General features: G+C 39.8%; 1 protein-coding gene across 1 annotated transcript in view; it reads right to left on the reverse strand.

The window, feature by feature from the left end:
- Window positions 1-16,059, reverse strand: part of CASQ2 (calsequestrin 2) — a 106,393-nt gene that overhangs the window by 37,957 nt on the left and 52,377 nt on the right. The window contains exons 5-6 of the mRNA XM_072644453.1: window positions 15,627-15,700; window positions 9,580-9,710 (exon numbers count right to left, since the gene is read on the reverse strand). Coding sequence (XP_072500554.1) covers window positions 9,580-9,710; window positions 15,627-15,700 — 205 coding nt within the window. The remainder of the gene's footprint in view (window positions 1-9,579; window positions 9,711-15,626; window positions 15,701-16,059) is intronic.

A 16,059-nucleotide genomic window follows, 5' to 3' on the forward strand; every position in this document is an offset into this window, starting at 1 on the left:
ATTTTGCCTTTTAATTTGTATTTATTTTTTGATTTCTATGTTTATTTTTACTTGTACTGGTTATTGTAATGATTTTCAAGTAAATACTTCAATGCGTTTTCATTCATTCATTCATCTATCCATCATTCACCCATCTATTCATTCATAGCAACCTCTAAGCAGGTGGGCTGATAAATGTTTAACAGCTAGCTCTCTTAAATTACATGCAATCTACATTTATTAACATTTTCTCCATCATTTTCTTAAGTGTAGACAATTAAAAAAATAAATCAAGACCTGGTTTGTAGTTTGTTGATCTCTGAGATATAAGTGCTTACACCACAAATTTAACAATCAGCCCTGGCAAGCCAGTACAAGCAGACTCTAGCATCCCCCTGTCTCTAGGTCATACCCCTATTTCTTCAATCACCTTGATTTTTCTCTCCTCGTCTCCCCAGCTCTGGCTCTTCGTTATCCTTGGTGACTTCCATATTCTCATAAATGACCCTTTTAACATCATGGCATCCCCAGATCACACAACTCTTCAGCTTCCATCTCTACTACACCTTAAACACCCACAGGTATTGTCTCTCTTTATGGTTTACCGTCATCTCAAAATATTCCCACTACTAGGCCTGAATGCCCCATAGGTACCTCAAACTTAACATATTCAAAATGGAAGTCATCATTTCTTCCTTTCTCTCCACCCTACCCCCACCCCTGGCCACAACCTACTGCTCTTCTTATCTTTCCTACTCCTTTGAGGGCCTCTGTAAACTTTTCAGTCTTCTAGGTTCATAATCTTAGAGTCATTGTTTCATTCTCTTGCCCCTCCTACCCAGTCCTCTCGCTCTATAGGCAATCAGTTGCCATCCTGTATTGCTCTCCCTTCTGCAACATCTAGTTCTCACTTAATAATTGCTTACTGAATTGAATCAAGGTGAATATAGACCTATTAAATTCCCCTATCTCATGACAGTGGTGTAGCCTTCCATGTTCCTTAACTTCTACTCTTCCACCTTCCTCCTGAACATTCTCTTTCCCTTTATCATGACCCTTGGTCCTTTGTGGATAAAGCTTTGGACCTAGAGTCCTAAATATTATTCCCTGAGTCTACCAATCTTGCATGGGATTCACAATTCTCCCTTCATAGTGCCATTAGAAAAGCAGCTTAGCAGTTCATTAGCTCCCACTTTTTTGTACTTCTTTTGTACTTAGACTTTTAGAAACTTAGAATTTGATAGTTGGAAGGGACTTCAGAGTACATCAAGCTCACCACATAAACAATACTGGTTCTGATTATAACATACCTGATAAGTACTCATCCAGTGTCTACTTGGAGTTATCCAACTAGGGTGTACCCAGATTGAGGCACCTTGGGGCACTCTTGAGACACCCCATCTCCTATTCCTACTCTTTTAATCTCCAACTCTGGTATATCCACACCATCTTCTACCATCCTTCTTCTCTGCACATATGCCTGGACTCCTAATACTTCTAGAGGAAGTCATTAAATCATAAAATTCTTGCTATACTTCAACTGGGTCTTTACTGCTGCTGGCAATACTTATATTTATCTCTGATAAATATACTACTAATAATAGCTTGTATTTATATGTTAAGGTTTGCAAATATTATCTCATATTATCCTTAGAATAACTCTAGAGGGCAGATGTTTTATTATTCCCGTCTTTATAAGAGAAAACTGAGGCAGACAAAGGTTTAAGTAGCATGTCCAGGAACACACAACTAGTATCTAAGAAAGGATTCTCCAAGGCAACTGGTTCAAACTTTCTCTTATTTCTTGGTTCCCCCAGCTCCATGCACCTTTACTCCCTCACTGGAGGACCCTCTATTTTACTGAGAGGACTGAAGGCATCCATCATCATTTTCCACATTTCCCTCTATGCTTCATAATGTCTCCATTTCTTCCCTTATATTGTCCTCTTTCAGTCTCAGCGAGTGAAGTGGTCCTTCTTGCCAAAGCTATCTTCTCAGCTTGGGCCCAGCACCTCTCCAGGGTATTGTGGGAGTCTGCTGCATTGTTTGTTTCCTTTATCATTCCTTTAGTCTTCCCCTATCTGTTTCATCCTTCCCTGATGCTGGCAGAAGGACAAGACCTCAACCATCCAGAGAAACTATTTCCTTGTCCTTATTTCCCTCAAAAGTATCATCTTACCTCTCCTCTCTTCTTTACTGCTAAACTTCTAGACACAGTGGTTGAGATTTTGTCTCCACTTTAGCACTCACTCACTCCTCAACCCCCTACAGTCTGACTTTCATCTCCAGCAGTCTTGAAAACATTCTCCTCAAGGCCAGCAATGAATGATCTCCTAAATGCTAAGTCCAACATTCATTTCTCAATTCTTCTCCTCTCCCTGCTTGGATTTGATACTGTTGACCACCCTTTCCTTGACACTCATCTTCCTCCATTGACTTTCTGTTTTTCCCCTTCCCCCAACTCTTTGACTGCTCATCTTCTGTCTCCCTCTCTTATTTATTGCCTTATTTCCATTCAAGAAGTATAGATAACCCCAAGGATCCACCTTCAATTCTCTTCTCTCTCTCTACACTTTTTTCCTTTCTTTAAAAAAAATATTTATTTATTTTTAGTTTTCAATATTCATTTTCACAAGATTTTGAGTTCCAAATTTTCTCCCCATCTCTCCCCTCCCCCAATCTGCCCTCCCTTCTATCACATCCTCCCTTTCCCTTATCTCCATCTTCTCTCTTTTCTTGTAGGGCAAGATAGATTTCTATATCCCATTACCTGTATTTCTTATTTCCTAGCTGTATGCAAAAACAATTCTCAACATTCATTCTTTAAACTTTGAGTTCCAACTTCTTTCCTTTCCTCCCTCCCCACACATCCCCACTTAGATAAAAGCTATTCAATATAGGCTATACATGTGTAGTTTTGCTAAAGACTTCCATAATAGTCATGTTGTGAAAGATTACCTATATTTCCATCTATCCTATCTTGCCCCCTATTTATTCTATTCTTTCTTTAGACCTTGTCCCTCCCCTAAAGCATTTATTTCTAATTACTCTCTCCTCTCATTTGCCCTCCCTTCTATCAACCCCCCGCATCACTTATCCCCTTCTCCCCTACTTTTCTGTAGTGTAAAAGAGATTTTCATGCCAAATTGAATGTACAGGTTATTCCCTCCTTAAGTCAAATGTGATGAGAGTAAGCTTCACTTTTTGCCTCTCACCACCCCCCCTTTTCCCCTCCATTGAAAAAGCTTTTTCTTGCCTCTTTTATGAGTGATAATTTACCCCATTCCATTTCTTCCTTTCTCCTCCCAATGTATTCCTCTCTCACCCCTTAATTTTATTTTTTTAGATATCATCCCTTCCTATTCAATTCACTATATGCCTTCTGTCTATGTGTGTGTGTGTGTATAATCCCTCCAAATACCCAATTACTGAGAAAAGTTTCAAGAGTTACAAATATTATCTTTTCATGTAGGTATGTAGACAGTTCAACTTTAGTAAGTGCCTTATAGTTTCTCTTACCTGTTTACCTTTTCATGCTTCCCTTGATTCTTGTGTTTGAAAGTCAGATTTTCTACTCAGCTCTGGTCTTTTCATCAAGAATGCTTGAAAGTCCTCTATTTCATTGAATGACCATTTTTTTCCCCTGAAGTATTATACTCAGCTTTTCTGGGTAGGTGATTCTTGGTTTTAATCCTAGTTCCTTTGACTTCTGGAATATCATATTCCAAGTCCTTCAAACTCCTAATGTAGAGGCTGCTAGATCTTGTGTTATCTTGATTGCATTTCCACAATTGTTTCTTTTTGACTGCTTGCAATATTTTCTCCTTGACCTGGGAACTCTGGAATTTGGCTACGATATTCATAGGAGGTTCTCTTTTTGGATCTCTTTCAGGAGGTGATTGGTGGATTCTTTCAATATTTATTTTGCCCTCTGGTTCTAGAGTATCAGGACAATTTTCCTTGATAATTTCATGAAAGATGATGTCTAGGCTCTTTTTGTGATCATGGCTTTCAGGTAGTCTCATAATTTTTAAATGATCTCTCCTGGATCTATTTTCCAGGTCAATTGTTTTTCCAATGAGATATTTTACATTGTCTTCTATTTTTTCATTCTTTTGGTTTTGCTTTGTAATTTCTTGGTTTCTCATAAAGTCATTAATTTCCATCTGTTCCATTCTAATTTTTAAAGAACTCTTTTCTTCAGTGAATTTTTCAACCCCCTTTTCCATTTGACTAATTCTGCTTTTGAAAGCATTCTTCTCCTCATTGGCTTTTTGGGCCTCCTGTGCTATTTGAATTAGTCTATTTTTAAAGGTGTTATTTTCTCCAGCACTTTCCTTTAGCAAGTTATTGATTTGCTTTTCATGATTTTCTTGCATCACTCTCATTTCTCTTCCCAATTTTTCCTCCATTGCTCTTACTTGATTTTCAAAATCCCTTTTGAGCTCTTCCTTTGCGTGAGACCATTGCATGTTTATTTTGGAGATTTTGGATACAGAATCCTTGACTTTGATGTCAAGGTATGCATTGTTCTTCCTCCTCGAAAGGATGGAAGACAATACCTGTTCACCAATAACTTATTTTTTCTTCTATATGGTCTTATTTTTTCCCCTTTTTTGGACATTTTCCCAGCCAGTTACTTGACTTTTGAGTCCTTTGTCAAGAGAAGGGTATACTCTGGGGATCTGTAAGTTCTCAGTTCCTCCAAGGTGGCACAATCAAAGGAGAGGAGTTTCCTCCTCTCCTGGCCTGTGCTCTGGTCTGGGAGCTATGGCAAGTTTTTCTGCCCAGGATCTGTGAATAGAATTTCCTCTCCAGAGCCTCCACCAGCTCCATCAGACTAGCGCTCCTTCTCACCACAGGGCCACCACTCAGGGCTGAGACCTAGATCAGCAGCTCTATTCCCCCAGGGGCTTTAGACTGAGGGCTCCAAAAATGGATGCTGCTGCCACCTGGGGCCCCCTGGGGCTGGGGCTAGGGCAGAAGGACCCTGCTCCCTTCTCACCCAGGTGAAAGAGATTTCTCACTGACCTTTGAAGCTGTCCCTGGCATTCTGGGAACCACAGCTGCTGCTGGTGGCACCCTGAAGCCTGTTCCAGTCCTGTTTTTGCCACGTGGCTCAGCCGAGGTTGTGCTCTGCTCTGAGCCCCATGCGATATAACTTTCCTGTTGGCCTTCCAGGCTGCCTTGGGTTGGAAATCTCTTTCACTCTGTCATTTTGTGTCTTCTGCTGCTCCAGAATTTGTTTAGAGTCATTTTTTACAGGTATTTTATGAGCTGTGTGGGGAAAGCTCTACTCTGCCATCTTTCTACAATCTTTTTTAAGGGTGATTTCATTCAGTCTTGTGACTTAATTTATCATGTTTAAGCAGATAACTCCAAATCCAAATGTAAATTCTCAGCTTCATTTTCTCTCCTGAACATCAGTCCTACATTTTCTCTGTTGTTTCCTAACAGCTCTTCAAATCTAATGTATCCAAAATTTGAGACATTCCCTTTCCATGAAACCTATGGTCCTTCCAACATCTCTATATCAGATACTACTGTTATCTCAGTTACCCAGGTTCAAATCCTCAGTCATTTTTGATCCTTGACTTTTTTTCATCCCCCCAAAGCCAATAAATCAGTTGTCAAGCCCTATCAGTTCTGGTTTTTCTCATTTCTATCATTCTATTTCTCCATACTCATAGAATCACCCTCCAATCCCCTCCTTCCCATCCAGTTTCAGGCCTCATTGACTCTCATATGATTTGATGTAATAGCTTCCTAGTTGATCTCTTTGCCTCCAGTGTCTCCCCTCTCTGATGTATCTTTCTTAATGGTGCCAAAATACTCTTCCTAATTCATAGATATGAAGAAGTCATGCCGTCTCTCCAGATACCTTCAGTGGCTTCCATTGTCCATAGGATACAATACAAAATTGTTAGCCTGCCAGCTAAGGTCCTCCACAACCTTACATTGACTTACCTTTCCAGTCTTATTTCATTCGATACCCTTACATGCATTTCAGTCAAAGTGAACTATAGGCTATTCCCTGATCTTGTCCTGGCTTTTCCTGCCTCCCTTCATTTGCACACCTTGTCTGGACCCAATCTCTAGATCTCAGTTCCATCTTTTCCTGATTCCTCTACCTTCCCTAGATTCTTCACAATTTCTAAGAGAACTGTCTTATGGATCTTGTCTTTATCACAATCTATCTTTTAAAATATATTCTAACGTTAGAAGAAAATTGATATACTTTGTTGTTGTATTGCTTTTGCCATCCTCTGCTTCCCTGCCTAGAGAAACATGTATATAACAAAGAATACAAAAGAAGGAAAAGACAAAAACAGTTCAGTCAAACTAGTCAGCATATCAATGGAGTCCGACAGTGTATGTGATGTTCCACACTCAGAGTGCCCCACCTCTATCACAGCCTACCTTGTATCTCTCCTATTCTTTCATGGACAACAGACTTCTCATGTTACAGGATCACAGACTTAAAACTGGAAGAAAACTTAGAGATGATCTATAACTGTCTAGATATACAGATAAAGAGAATAAGTCCCACAGAGGTTAAGCAGTTTTTCCTAGGGCCACATAGGTAGTAACAGAGTTGGGGATGACTCTGAGTTGACCCCATTTTCATTTTTATCTTTGCATTCTGAGCACCCAGCATAGTGTCTTGCCCATCATAGGCATTTAAATGTTTGCTAAATCCAGTGGAATTGAACTGAGTATCTGGCTCAAGAAAGCCTTCTTCTTCTACCACAAAGGCATAAATTCAACCAGGTTTAGGAACAAGATGGAAAGGAGAGATTAGTCTATCTGAATATCTTGTTCTCGTTGTTTAGGTTGGAGATAGCTAGATGAATAGAGTGGATAGAGTGTGTTAGACCTGGAGTCAGGAAGATCTGAGTTCAAATTCAGCCTCAGACCCTTACTAACTGTGTGGGCAAGTCATTGAACCTCTGCTTACTTCATTTTCCTCAGCTATAAAATGGAGGATAATAACAACACCTATCAGGGTTTTTGTTGTGAGGATCAAATAAGATAATATTATATTAATATATGTAATAAAATTATATTAACATATATAAATATTAATATAATATTATGATACTATAAAGCACTTAGTACAGGACCTGGCACATACTAGGTATTATATAAATGTTTATTCCTTTCCTTTGCCTTTATTAGAAGACTGCCCCTCCCCTTTGCTGGTCATACTTTTCCTGAATGTCTTTGACTTCCCCTATAGAATTTTAGTCCACAGAAATCTACTTGTCATTATTCTGAATCCTTTGAAAACAGCTTTTCCAACATCTAGAGTATGTGTCTGAGTATACCCAAATATCTTCTCCTTTTCCGTCACAAACTCTAGGGGAGACTCATCCTTTCCTCCCAGTATTCTCATCATTTACACTTCAACAAATTCCTCCCTGTTAGTGACAATCAGACACAGAGTAGAATTTCCCATTGCTGGTCCCTCCACCTTTTGGAAGATGAATTTAACACCAAGGCAAGTCAAGAAGTTATTAGTTGCTCTGCTTTTGGCAGAACCCTCCAACAGATGTCTAGATAACTGAAGTCCCCAAACACTACTATATCATGTCTGGGTCTGGCTTGTGATCTGTTTCCTAAACTCCTCACCTATTTTCTCTTTCTGTCCAAATGGTCCATATGGTATATCCCAATGACAAAATATTTTTTGTTTCTCCCTCCATTCACCTTCACCCAGATTCTCCCCACTATACTTTTTTACCTCCCCCACTGCCATGCACCTGGATTTCCTCATATGGCAGATTTTTATAGTTGAGAAAATAGAAGCCCAAAGGGACTGAGGGATTTGCCCAAGATCAAATAGATAATGGCAAAGACAGTATTTAAATCCAGGTTTTCTGATTTCAAATCCAGTTCTTTTTCCACTGTTCTGTTCAATTTATAGCCTGGAAACATGGTAATATTCCTCCTGATTGCATTCAGGTATTTGCCTGGTGGTCTGTATTTGTATAGCTGGAAGAACAATGATCCACTTCTGTACTTTTTCCCAAAGGTACTCTAAATGGCAACACCCAGGATTCTTCACCTTGTGAATCCATTTCTGGAAAGGCCACACTCCCCACCCCCAGACAAAGATCTCAGTAATAAGGACCATTTCTTAGAATCCCTGGAATTGTTGATTCATCATGGGACTTTCCTAACCAAGTTTTCCCCTGCCTTTCTGCCAGAATGCTGATGGCCCCTCCCTCTCTCTCTTTACAGAGGTGGGGGATTATAAATTGGGAAGACTGCATGTACAAAGTCAGGTTTGGGTTTTTTGGTTTTTTTCTTTGCTATGTCATTTAGTTTTGCTGAACTGTTCCCTGAACAATACCCCCATGCACTTTTTAATATTTTATTTTTAAAAATGCTCACTGGGAGGGAGGGAGGAGAGGAATACTTTGGGATATGTAGATTAAAAACAAAAGATTCTAATACATTTTTTTTTAAAAAAGGAACTCCCACCATTACAGAGCTAATGTTTAGGGATAAGGCTTTCTTTCTCCATGGTGTTAAATGAAAGTATGTACTTTAAGGAGTAATATATTAACCCATTCACAATCACTAACATCTTAACATATATTTTGTTTATCAGGTTAGTTGCTACCTGGGAGAATGTGAGAAAACTGCCCATAACTTCTCTTTAAAATTGTTCTTTTAGGATCAGTTGTACTTTACAATATTGAGAAATTTTCCTTGGTCTCTGATGGCAAAGGCTCAGTCTTATTAGGGCTCAGAGGTCATGACTAACTGGACAAGTTTTCAAGAGGAGAAGGGCTTTAGGAATTGCTCATAGCATGGGGTGCCATCTAAGTGGAAGGCGGTATGAGACTACTGTGGGGGGAAATCCTCAAGAGGACAGAAGGAGAATCAAAAGGACCGGAGAGGGACTCACAATTAACAAGTTTTGCAATTGGGGCAAGGAATTTGAAATGTCTGGGGCAGTCATCGTGCCTTCATATCAAGTCTTTTTGGTTTTTTTGAGGCAATTGGGGTTGCGGTTTGTCCAGGGTCACACAGCTAGTAAGTATCTAAAGCTGGATTATGAACTCAGGTCTTCCTCACTCTCTAAGCTCAATGTTCTATATATTGCACCACCTAGGTGCAAACTTTAGCACAGACACAAATGTGCTTAGGGTTGACTCTGCCTGCACGTGGCATTATGGGAGTTCGTCTCCTGGGTGGAATAATCTGACCTAACCTGTAAGGGTTTCCCACATGCAGATGTCATAGGATATCTAATATATGTATACACATATATATATACATGTATGTATATACACACACATATAAATATACACATACATAATATATATACACACATACATACATACATACATACATATATATATATATATATATATATATATATATATATATATATATACACATATATATACCTAGTACATACATAGTATATCTAAGAGACCTAGAAATAAGCAAGCCCCAAAAGATCATTTCCAAATTTTTGGCTCCTGGTTGTATAGCCTCAGTGTGCATTGATACCAGAAAGGCCCTATCCTATTCCCAAGGCCTTGGGTATCCCTGGACCTCGAAGAATGACCCTTGGTAAGATACCTTTGGTGCTCCTTCACAAACTCCACAATCTCTTCCTCAGTGTAAGGTTTATCTGGGATTGGAGTGGGTTCATTCATAAAGGGTTCATAGAAATCAACCTCATTCATCTTCAGGGTTAGCTTCTTTGCAACCTGTGGAAATGGGGAAAAAAATAAGATATAGCAGAACAGTTGCCCTGAGCACTTGTCTACCGGTTTGTTTCTCTGAGGGAAGGGTTTGTGTTCTCAGAAGTTACATTGGCAGGGAAGGGGAGGACAAGGTGGGAGGAGGAGATAAAAAGGCAAAGCTGACAGTCTGGTGAAGGCTTTATGTTTCTTTATGGGATCAAATCTGGCCTCTCAATCTTAGCTTTGTGACTGTGGGCAAGTAGGCAAGCCTCTCTATGTCTCAGTTTCCTCATTTATAAAGTGAGGATAATAATAGCTTCCATTTCATAGGATCATAGATAGTTAGAAGGAGCTTGAGAAACCATCTAACCAAGCCCTCTAATTATTTAAAAGGGGGACACTGAGGCCATACAAGTGATAAACAACAGAATTGGGATTTCAACCCTCTCAATTCTGAGCCAGGAGGATCAAATGGGATAAGAAATGCAAAATACTTTGTAAAATTGATATCGGCAATCATTATTATATAGAATTAAAGAGCAGCTGGAATTAAAATTTGACCAACTCAATCATTTTCAGGAGAGGTAGAGTAGTATGGAGGCAGGAAAACTTAGGTCCATATCCTACCTGGGACCAGTCCTAGCTATGTAGTTACAGTTAAGTCACTTTAGTGCTCTGTGACTCAGTTTCCTTATAGGTAAAATAGGGATTATTCCAATGTAATACCTACATTGGAAGGTTGTTATGAGAATCAAATGAGTGAAGAAGACCTGAGTGCAAGTCCTAACTTTGACATATACTTGGATATATGACTTGGTCGAGGCCTCCTTTTCCCCCATTTTCAAGTCTGTAAGTTATATAACAGTAGCTGATCTGATTTCAATATAGTTTCCTTATGCAGAGTTTCCCAAGTCAATGAAATCACCTGCTTAGATCTCCTCTCTTCACAAAAAAAGCACTTTGAAGATTTTAAAGTGTTAAATAAATGTAATTTATTATTACTCTTACTCCCATAATTTTATTTTTCACCATTACTGCCATTTTATTTGGAAGACATTGGAGAAGGATGGAGAAAACAGAGAAAGTTGAAAACAATGTTCTGAAATGTGAGGGTGTGTGATTGACCGACCCTCTGGAGACTCACTTGGTTAACAATGATCAGCCAACAATCCTTCCCCTGAGTGAACTCTTTAGCCTCCTGGCTATTTGAGTGGGAGGGCCAGCCTGGAGAATTATATCTCACAGTGCCAAGTTCCACTCTCTTCTCTCCATCTCTTCTGTGACCCAGATCATTAGCTGAATGTCTCCTGGCACCAGATGAAAAGCATGGGGGACCAGCCAATGGTCTGGGTGACATTTCATCCCTCCCAAACCCTCACTTGCATGTTTGCCTCAAGAGTCCCTGCCCTCAGGATATCTGATGCCTCCTTTGTGAAGGGACTGGAGAGGCTGAGAGTGTGAAAAGCTCTAAAGAAAAACCCAAGTGATTCCTTCCCTTTCGTCCAGTGCTGGTGCGTGAAAGAAAATACCTGAGCCACTAGTAACTATGGGGAGGTGCCTAGGCCAGCTGGCTGCCCCCTCATGGTGGTCACTGTTCATTATACCAATTGGATTTGGATGCACAAGTGGTGGGGAGTGTTACAGGGAGTTCCAATCAGAAGACCTTGGGAAACCCCAGCATTTTGGCATCACTTTTGATGGACTCCTGGCTTCCCAAGTCCCAGTAGAATCAATTGTTCTGTTCTGTTTTGTTTTGTTTTTAATAAGCACTTTGCCGGCCTCCACCCAGTACCTTTTGTTAAAAGCAACTCAATTGACTCAGGAGTAAAAAGTGGAGAGAGCTGGGAAAAGAAGAGGAGGAAGGAGATTAAATTGTCATGTCTGTTAAGAGGGGCAGGAGGCTGGGGTGGAGTTCCTGCTCCAAATACCTCTTCAGAGTTTCAGAGATTTAGAGCTAGAAGGAGCCTCAGAGATCATCTGTTCAAACCCCTCCGCCCCCCTTTCTAGATGAGAAACTGAGGCTTGGGTTACTGAAGTAACCATGGATGTCATACAGGTAATAAGCAGTTAAACCAGAATTTCAACCCACATCTTCTGAGTTCAAATCCAGCATTTGGCTAACTATACTACATTGTTTTCTGCCTCCCTCTCTCTGTCTCCGTTTCTCTGTCTTTCTGTCTCTCTTCTTGGTCTCTGTCTCCCTCTGTCTGTCTTTCTGTCTCTTCTCTCTGTCTTTCTATCTCTCTGTCTTTCTCTGTTTCTGTCTCTCTGCCTCTCTTTGCGTCTCTGTCTCTGACTGTCTGTAGCTGGATATTGACACTAGCCCCTGACTTTCTGGATGCACTTACATCAGGGCCTAGATGGTAGAAATAGTAACCACTCATGGAGGGGGAAAGGAGGGGAAAAATGAAGCAGAGGGAAATACTGAAGTACACATTTCTTGGATTCTTTTCATGTGTGTTTTCTTTGGAATTTGGATCCATCTCCTCTCAGAGACAATATTCTCATTGATGCTGTCAAAGAAGTTACTACTGTGTCTTCCCTTAAGCTATTACTATATTCATGAAGATGTAGGACTTCTCCTGGGGGGTGGGAGTGGGCTAGGCTAGTGGATAAGTGATGATGGTACACTCAAAAAAGATTTTTAATAAAACATTTTATTAAATACACAGAAGAAGAAACATGCAGAAGGGCATATAAAAAGAACAGTTTTGTCACTGCCTTGTTAAATGAAAAATAAATGTGTGTGTGTGTGTATGTGTGTATTCATAAATACCCCAGATATGGACTGCAGAGGCTATCTGACCCAACACTTTATTTCAGGGATGAGGGACTTTATTAATTTGAGAAAAAAAGAAATAAGGTATCATCCTTGTCTTCATAGGGCTTGGGACCCTACCCCAAGACCCACAATTTGGATAGGCTTCCTTTTGTTTCCAGGAATGCCCACTTACAGATTGTCGTTGATTGGTCAGGAGATGAGGCATACCTCATTCAAGAAGAGTCTGTAACTAGGGCTTCTTGGAAGCAAGAGGAAGTCTGTCCGAATTGTGGGTCTCAAATATAATCAGAAGTGATGATACTTCTTATATACACATATGTGTGCACAGCATGTGTGTGCTCTGAACTTATGCCTGGGCCAATAGGTTTTACGGCACAAATGTAGAGTTTGGGTAGAAAGTCCAGATGATATATAAATTCTAGGTTCTCTGAGCAAAGATTTTCCAAGGCTTCTCTTGCCTCCTACTAGCCCTGCAAATGCTTTTCTGGCATCCCTTGGGAAATCCCTGCTTTCATGCTTCCTGCTAGCTGTGGATGCAAAGAAATTGAATTCACTCTTTACCTGAAGTGGAGCTCATTCATTCTTTTGACAAATATTTGTTGAGAGTCTACTGTGAGCTGGGCTCTGTGCAAGGCTCTGATCTGACTCCTTAGTGTTTTTACACTGTTTGAGAATGCTATGTTAAGAGCTGAATAGGCCCTCTGGTGACCATATAACTGAGTAGTTTAGCCACTTATTTATTTTAATGGTAGCAATGGATTTTACCAGAGGGGAAGAAAGCACTAAGATGTTTATATGGTGATTACGCGAGGGCAGACAGCAATGCCAATGCATACTCCAAAAGTGGTCAGACTATATAGCCTATGAGTATGTTTAGGCACCATTTCCATGGATGAAAAGTGAAACCAGCTTAGAACAATTTGTAACGTGCTTCAGAGCTTGGAAGTAAAGATTTCTCAACATTGACCTTCTTTATTAACTTTGCTTTGTTAGTTTGGAGCCTCCTCCTTTCCAAAGGTCTCCTCTATTCAGTGGGTCACAAAGTCCTCCAGCTAAGTCATCCTCTGCCGTACCTTTCCTTTCCCTCATCACTATAGCAGCTTTCTAATGTTTTTGATAAACATTTGCTCTTAATATTTCCCTGTTCTAATTCACACTGTTGGCGTTCACTCTCTCAAAAACCATTTTTATCAAGTCACTTCGATATATACAAGAACCTAGTGACTCACTATTTGGAGCACTCATAAAACCATCCTAGCTCATCTCCCTGCTTCCCCTACTTTTCCCTGCCAATCCATCTTTGAAAGAACTAAAGCATTTCCCTCAAATATGATCTCATCATTCCTGTGATCAAAAACCTTTTGATCAGGGCTCTCTGGTGCCCATAGGATGGCATTCAAACTCTGCACCATTGAGTACATGCCTGGCTTTTCAGCCTTATTTCCTTCTATTCCCAGTATATATTCTGCACCCCAACCAAAATGGCTTGTTGCCTATAGCCAGAATTTATCCTTCATGACTATTTTCAGAACTTATCCTGTCCTCTCTTGCCTTTATGAGTTCACACGGGCTATTCCCTATGTCCAGAATGTATTCCCTACTCCTCTCAAACTACTCTTCCTCCAAGGTTCAGTTCAGGTACTAAAACTTCTTTGAAAAATTCCATAACCATACCCTACCTCCAATTGTCACCACCAGATGAAAGTGGTCTCTCCTTCTAAGCGTTATCTCAAAGCTCTTTTCTTTCTTTTTCAAGAATATCCTCTTTCATTCTCTAATCATATTCTCTTTTATACAACTTTGGGTGTATACATGCGCTATCCTTTCTCCTAGACATTAGGTCCTTAAAGGCAGACGCCATGTTGTTTTTCTTCTTTGCATCCTCCACATCCATCATAGTGCTAGTCACAGATGATGAAGAAATACTTGTTGAATTGAATTAAATCGTATAAAATCTAATCTCTTGTATTCCAGCTTCAAAATAAATTCTTAGCCTTCTATCTCATTATTCATTTCACACACACACACACACACACACACACACACACACACACACACACACCACACTATGGAGACAACAGATGGAACACCATTTATTCTCTATCCATGATTTTCCATCCTCATCATTTGTTATTCCTTAACATTGCCCTTCAGCTGCAGCCAAATTAATCTATTTTCTTCCCTTTACTTTTAAACACATATATATTGCTTGCTTTTTCCTGCCTCCATGCATATATGCACATACCAATCCCCCCTCCAGTGGTCTCCTACATCCTTTCTACAAGTATCTATCTATTATCCCCTTTGAAAATCATCTAAAAACTTACCTCCTCGTGAAAGCTCCTGAGATTAACCCCACGTTACTTTGGCCCTTCCTATAGATTTTCCTCAGGTATTGTTTGTGTCCTGCCTTCTCCATCAAGTTGAGGACAACCTTCTAGGACAATGTTTTAATTCTTTAGGATATGCTAAGAGCAATACGAGGGGCATCAAAAATGCCTTCTGGCTGCCAACTACTTTTAATTATGCTGAGCACAGAGTTTTTATGTGTAGTATTCCTTTCCTTTTCCCTGCTGTAGGAACACCTGCCATGTTTGTAGGGATTGGGAGAAGGCCTAGTTCTTACAGAATCCAGAAAATTTCTTGGGCTTATAATAAGTTCTAGGAAAATCCTGGGGAATAGGACAACTCCTTCTCTGACCAGAAATCTAATGTAGAGTACTCAAAACCACCTTGCCTACTTTGGAAACTTTCCTAACTTCAGCTCATAGTGGGTACCATTTGGGATGATCCTATGGAATCTTGGGACTCCCTAGGATTTGGGGTTCCTCTAGGCCAAGGGCACTTTGGACTTTAAAGGGACCCTTTATCCTTGCTGTGTTTTACTTCTTGAAAGTATGATGGTAACAGGATGGTTAGGCACTTCTTAAAGTAAGCCATTTTTAAGAGCCCTCTTTAATTCAGTTGTCACTTATTTCCTATGACTGGTTTTTTGGGAAATAGATAATAAGATTGAAGGGTAATGGGAAAGGAAAGGAAAGGAAAGGAAAGGAAAGGAAAGGAAAGGAAAGGAAAGGAAAGGAAAGGAAAGGAAAGGAAAGGAAACAGAAAGGAAGCATTTGTAGCTCAATGCCTCATTCTTACAGATGTCTACTTACCCCTTTATCAAAAGTGGCGAAGAATTTGATGTAGGGCTGGAAATGCTCAGCTGCTTCTTCAAATGCTTTGTAATCTAATGAAGATAAAGATGAAAGGAAAGGAATTTTCAATATCTAGGCTCTAGAAATTTCTTTTCCTTTTAAAAAAAATGTTTTAGTGATATTGGAGTATCAATCAATCACTCAACACATACTTACTAAATATCTGCTATTTCTAGGCATAAAAACAGAAAACATACTCTCTCTCCTCAAGGAGCTCATATCTTATTTTAGAATAAGAAAGGTATTTACATAGCAAGAAAGGGACAAGATCTGTGATTTCATTGATATGGGGGAATCCTATGAATACAGGTCAATCTGCTCTCTGAAACTTAGATTTTTCAAGAGTTTCCTAGGACTGTGAGAAATAAAGTGATTTGCCCAAGGTAATACA

The sequence above is a fragment of the Notamacropus eugenii genome, chromosome 2 (genome assembly GCF_028372415.1).
Source record: "Notamacropus eugenii isolate mMacEug1 chromosome 2, mMacEug1.pri_v2, whole genome shotgun sequence".
Taxonomy (NCBI): Eukaryota; Metazoa; Chordata; class Mammalia; order Diprotodontia; family Macropodidae; genus Notamacropus; species Notamacropus eugenii.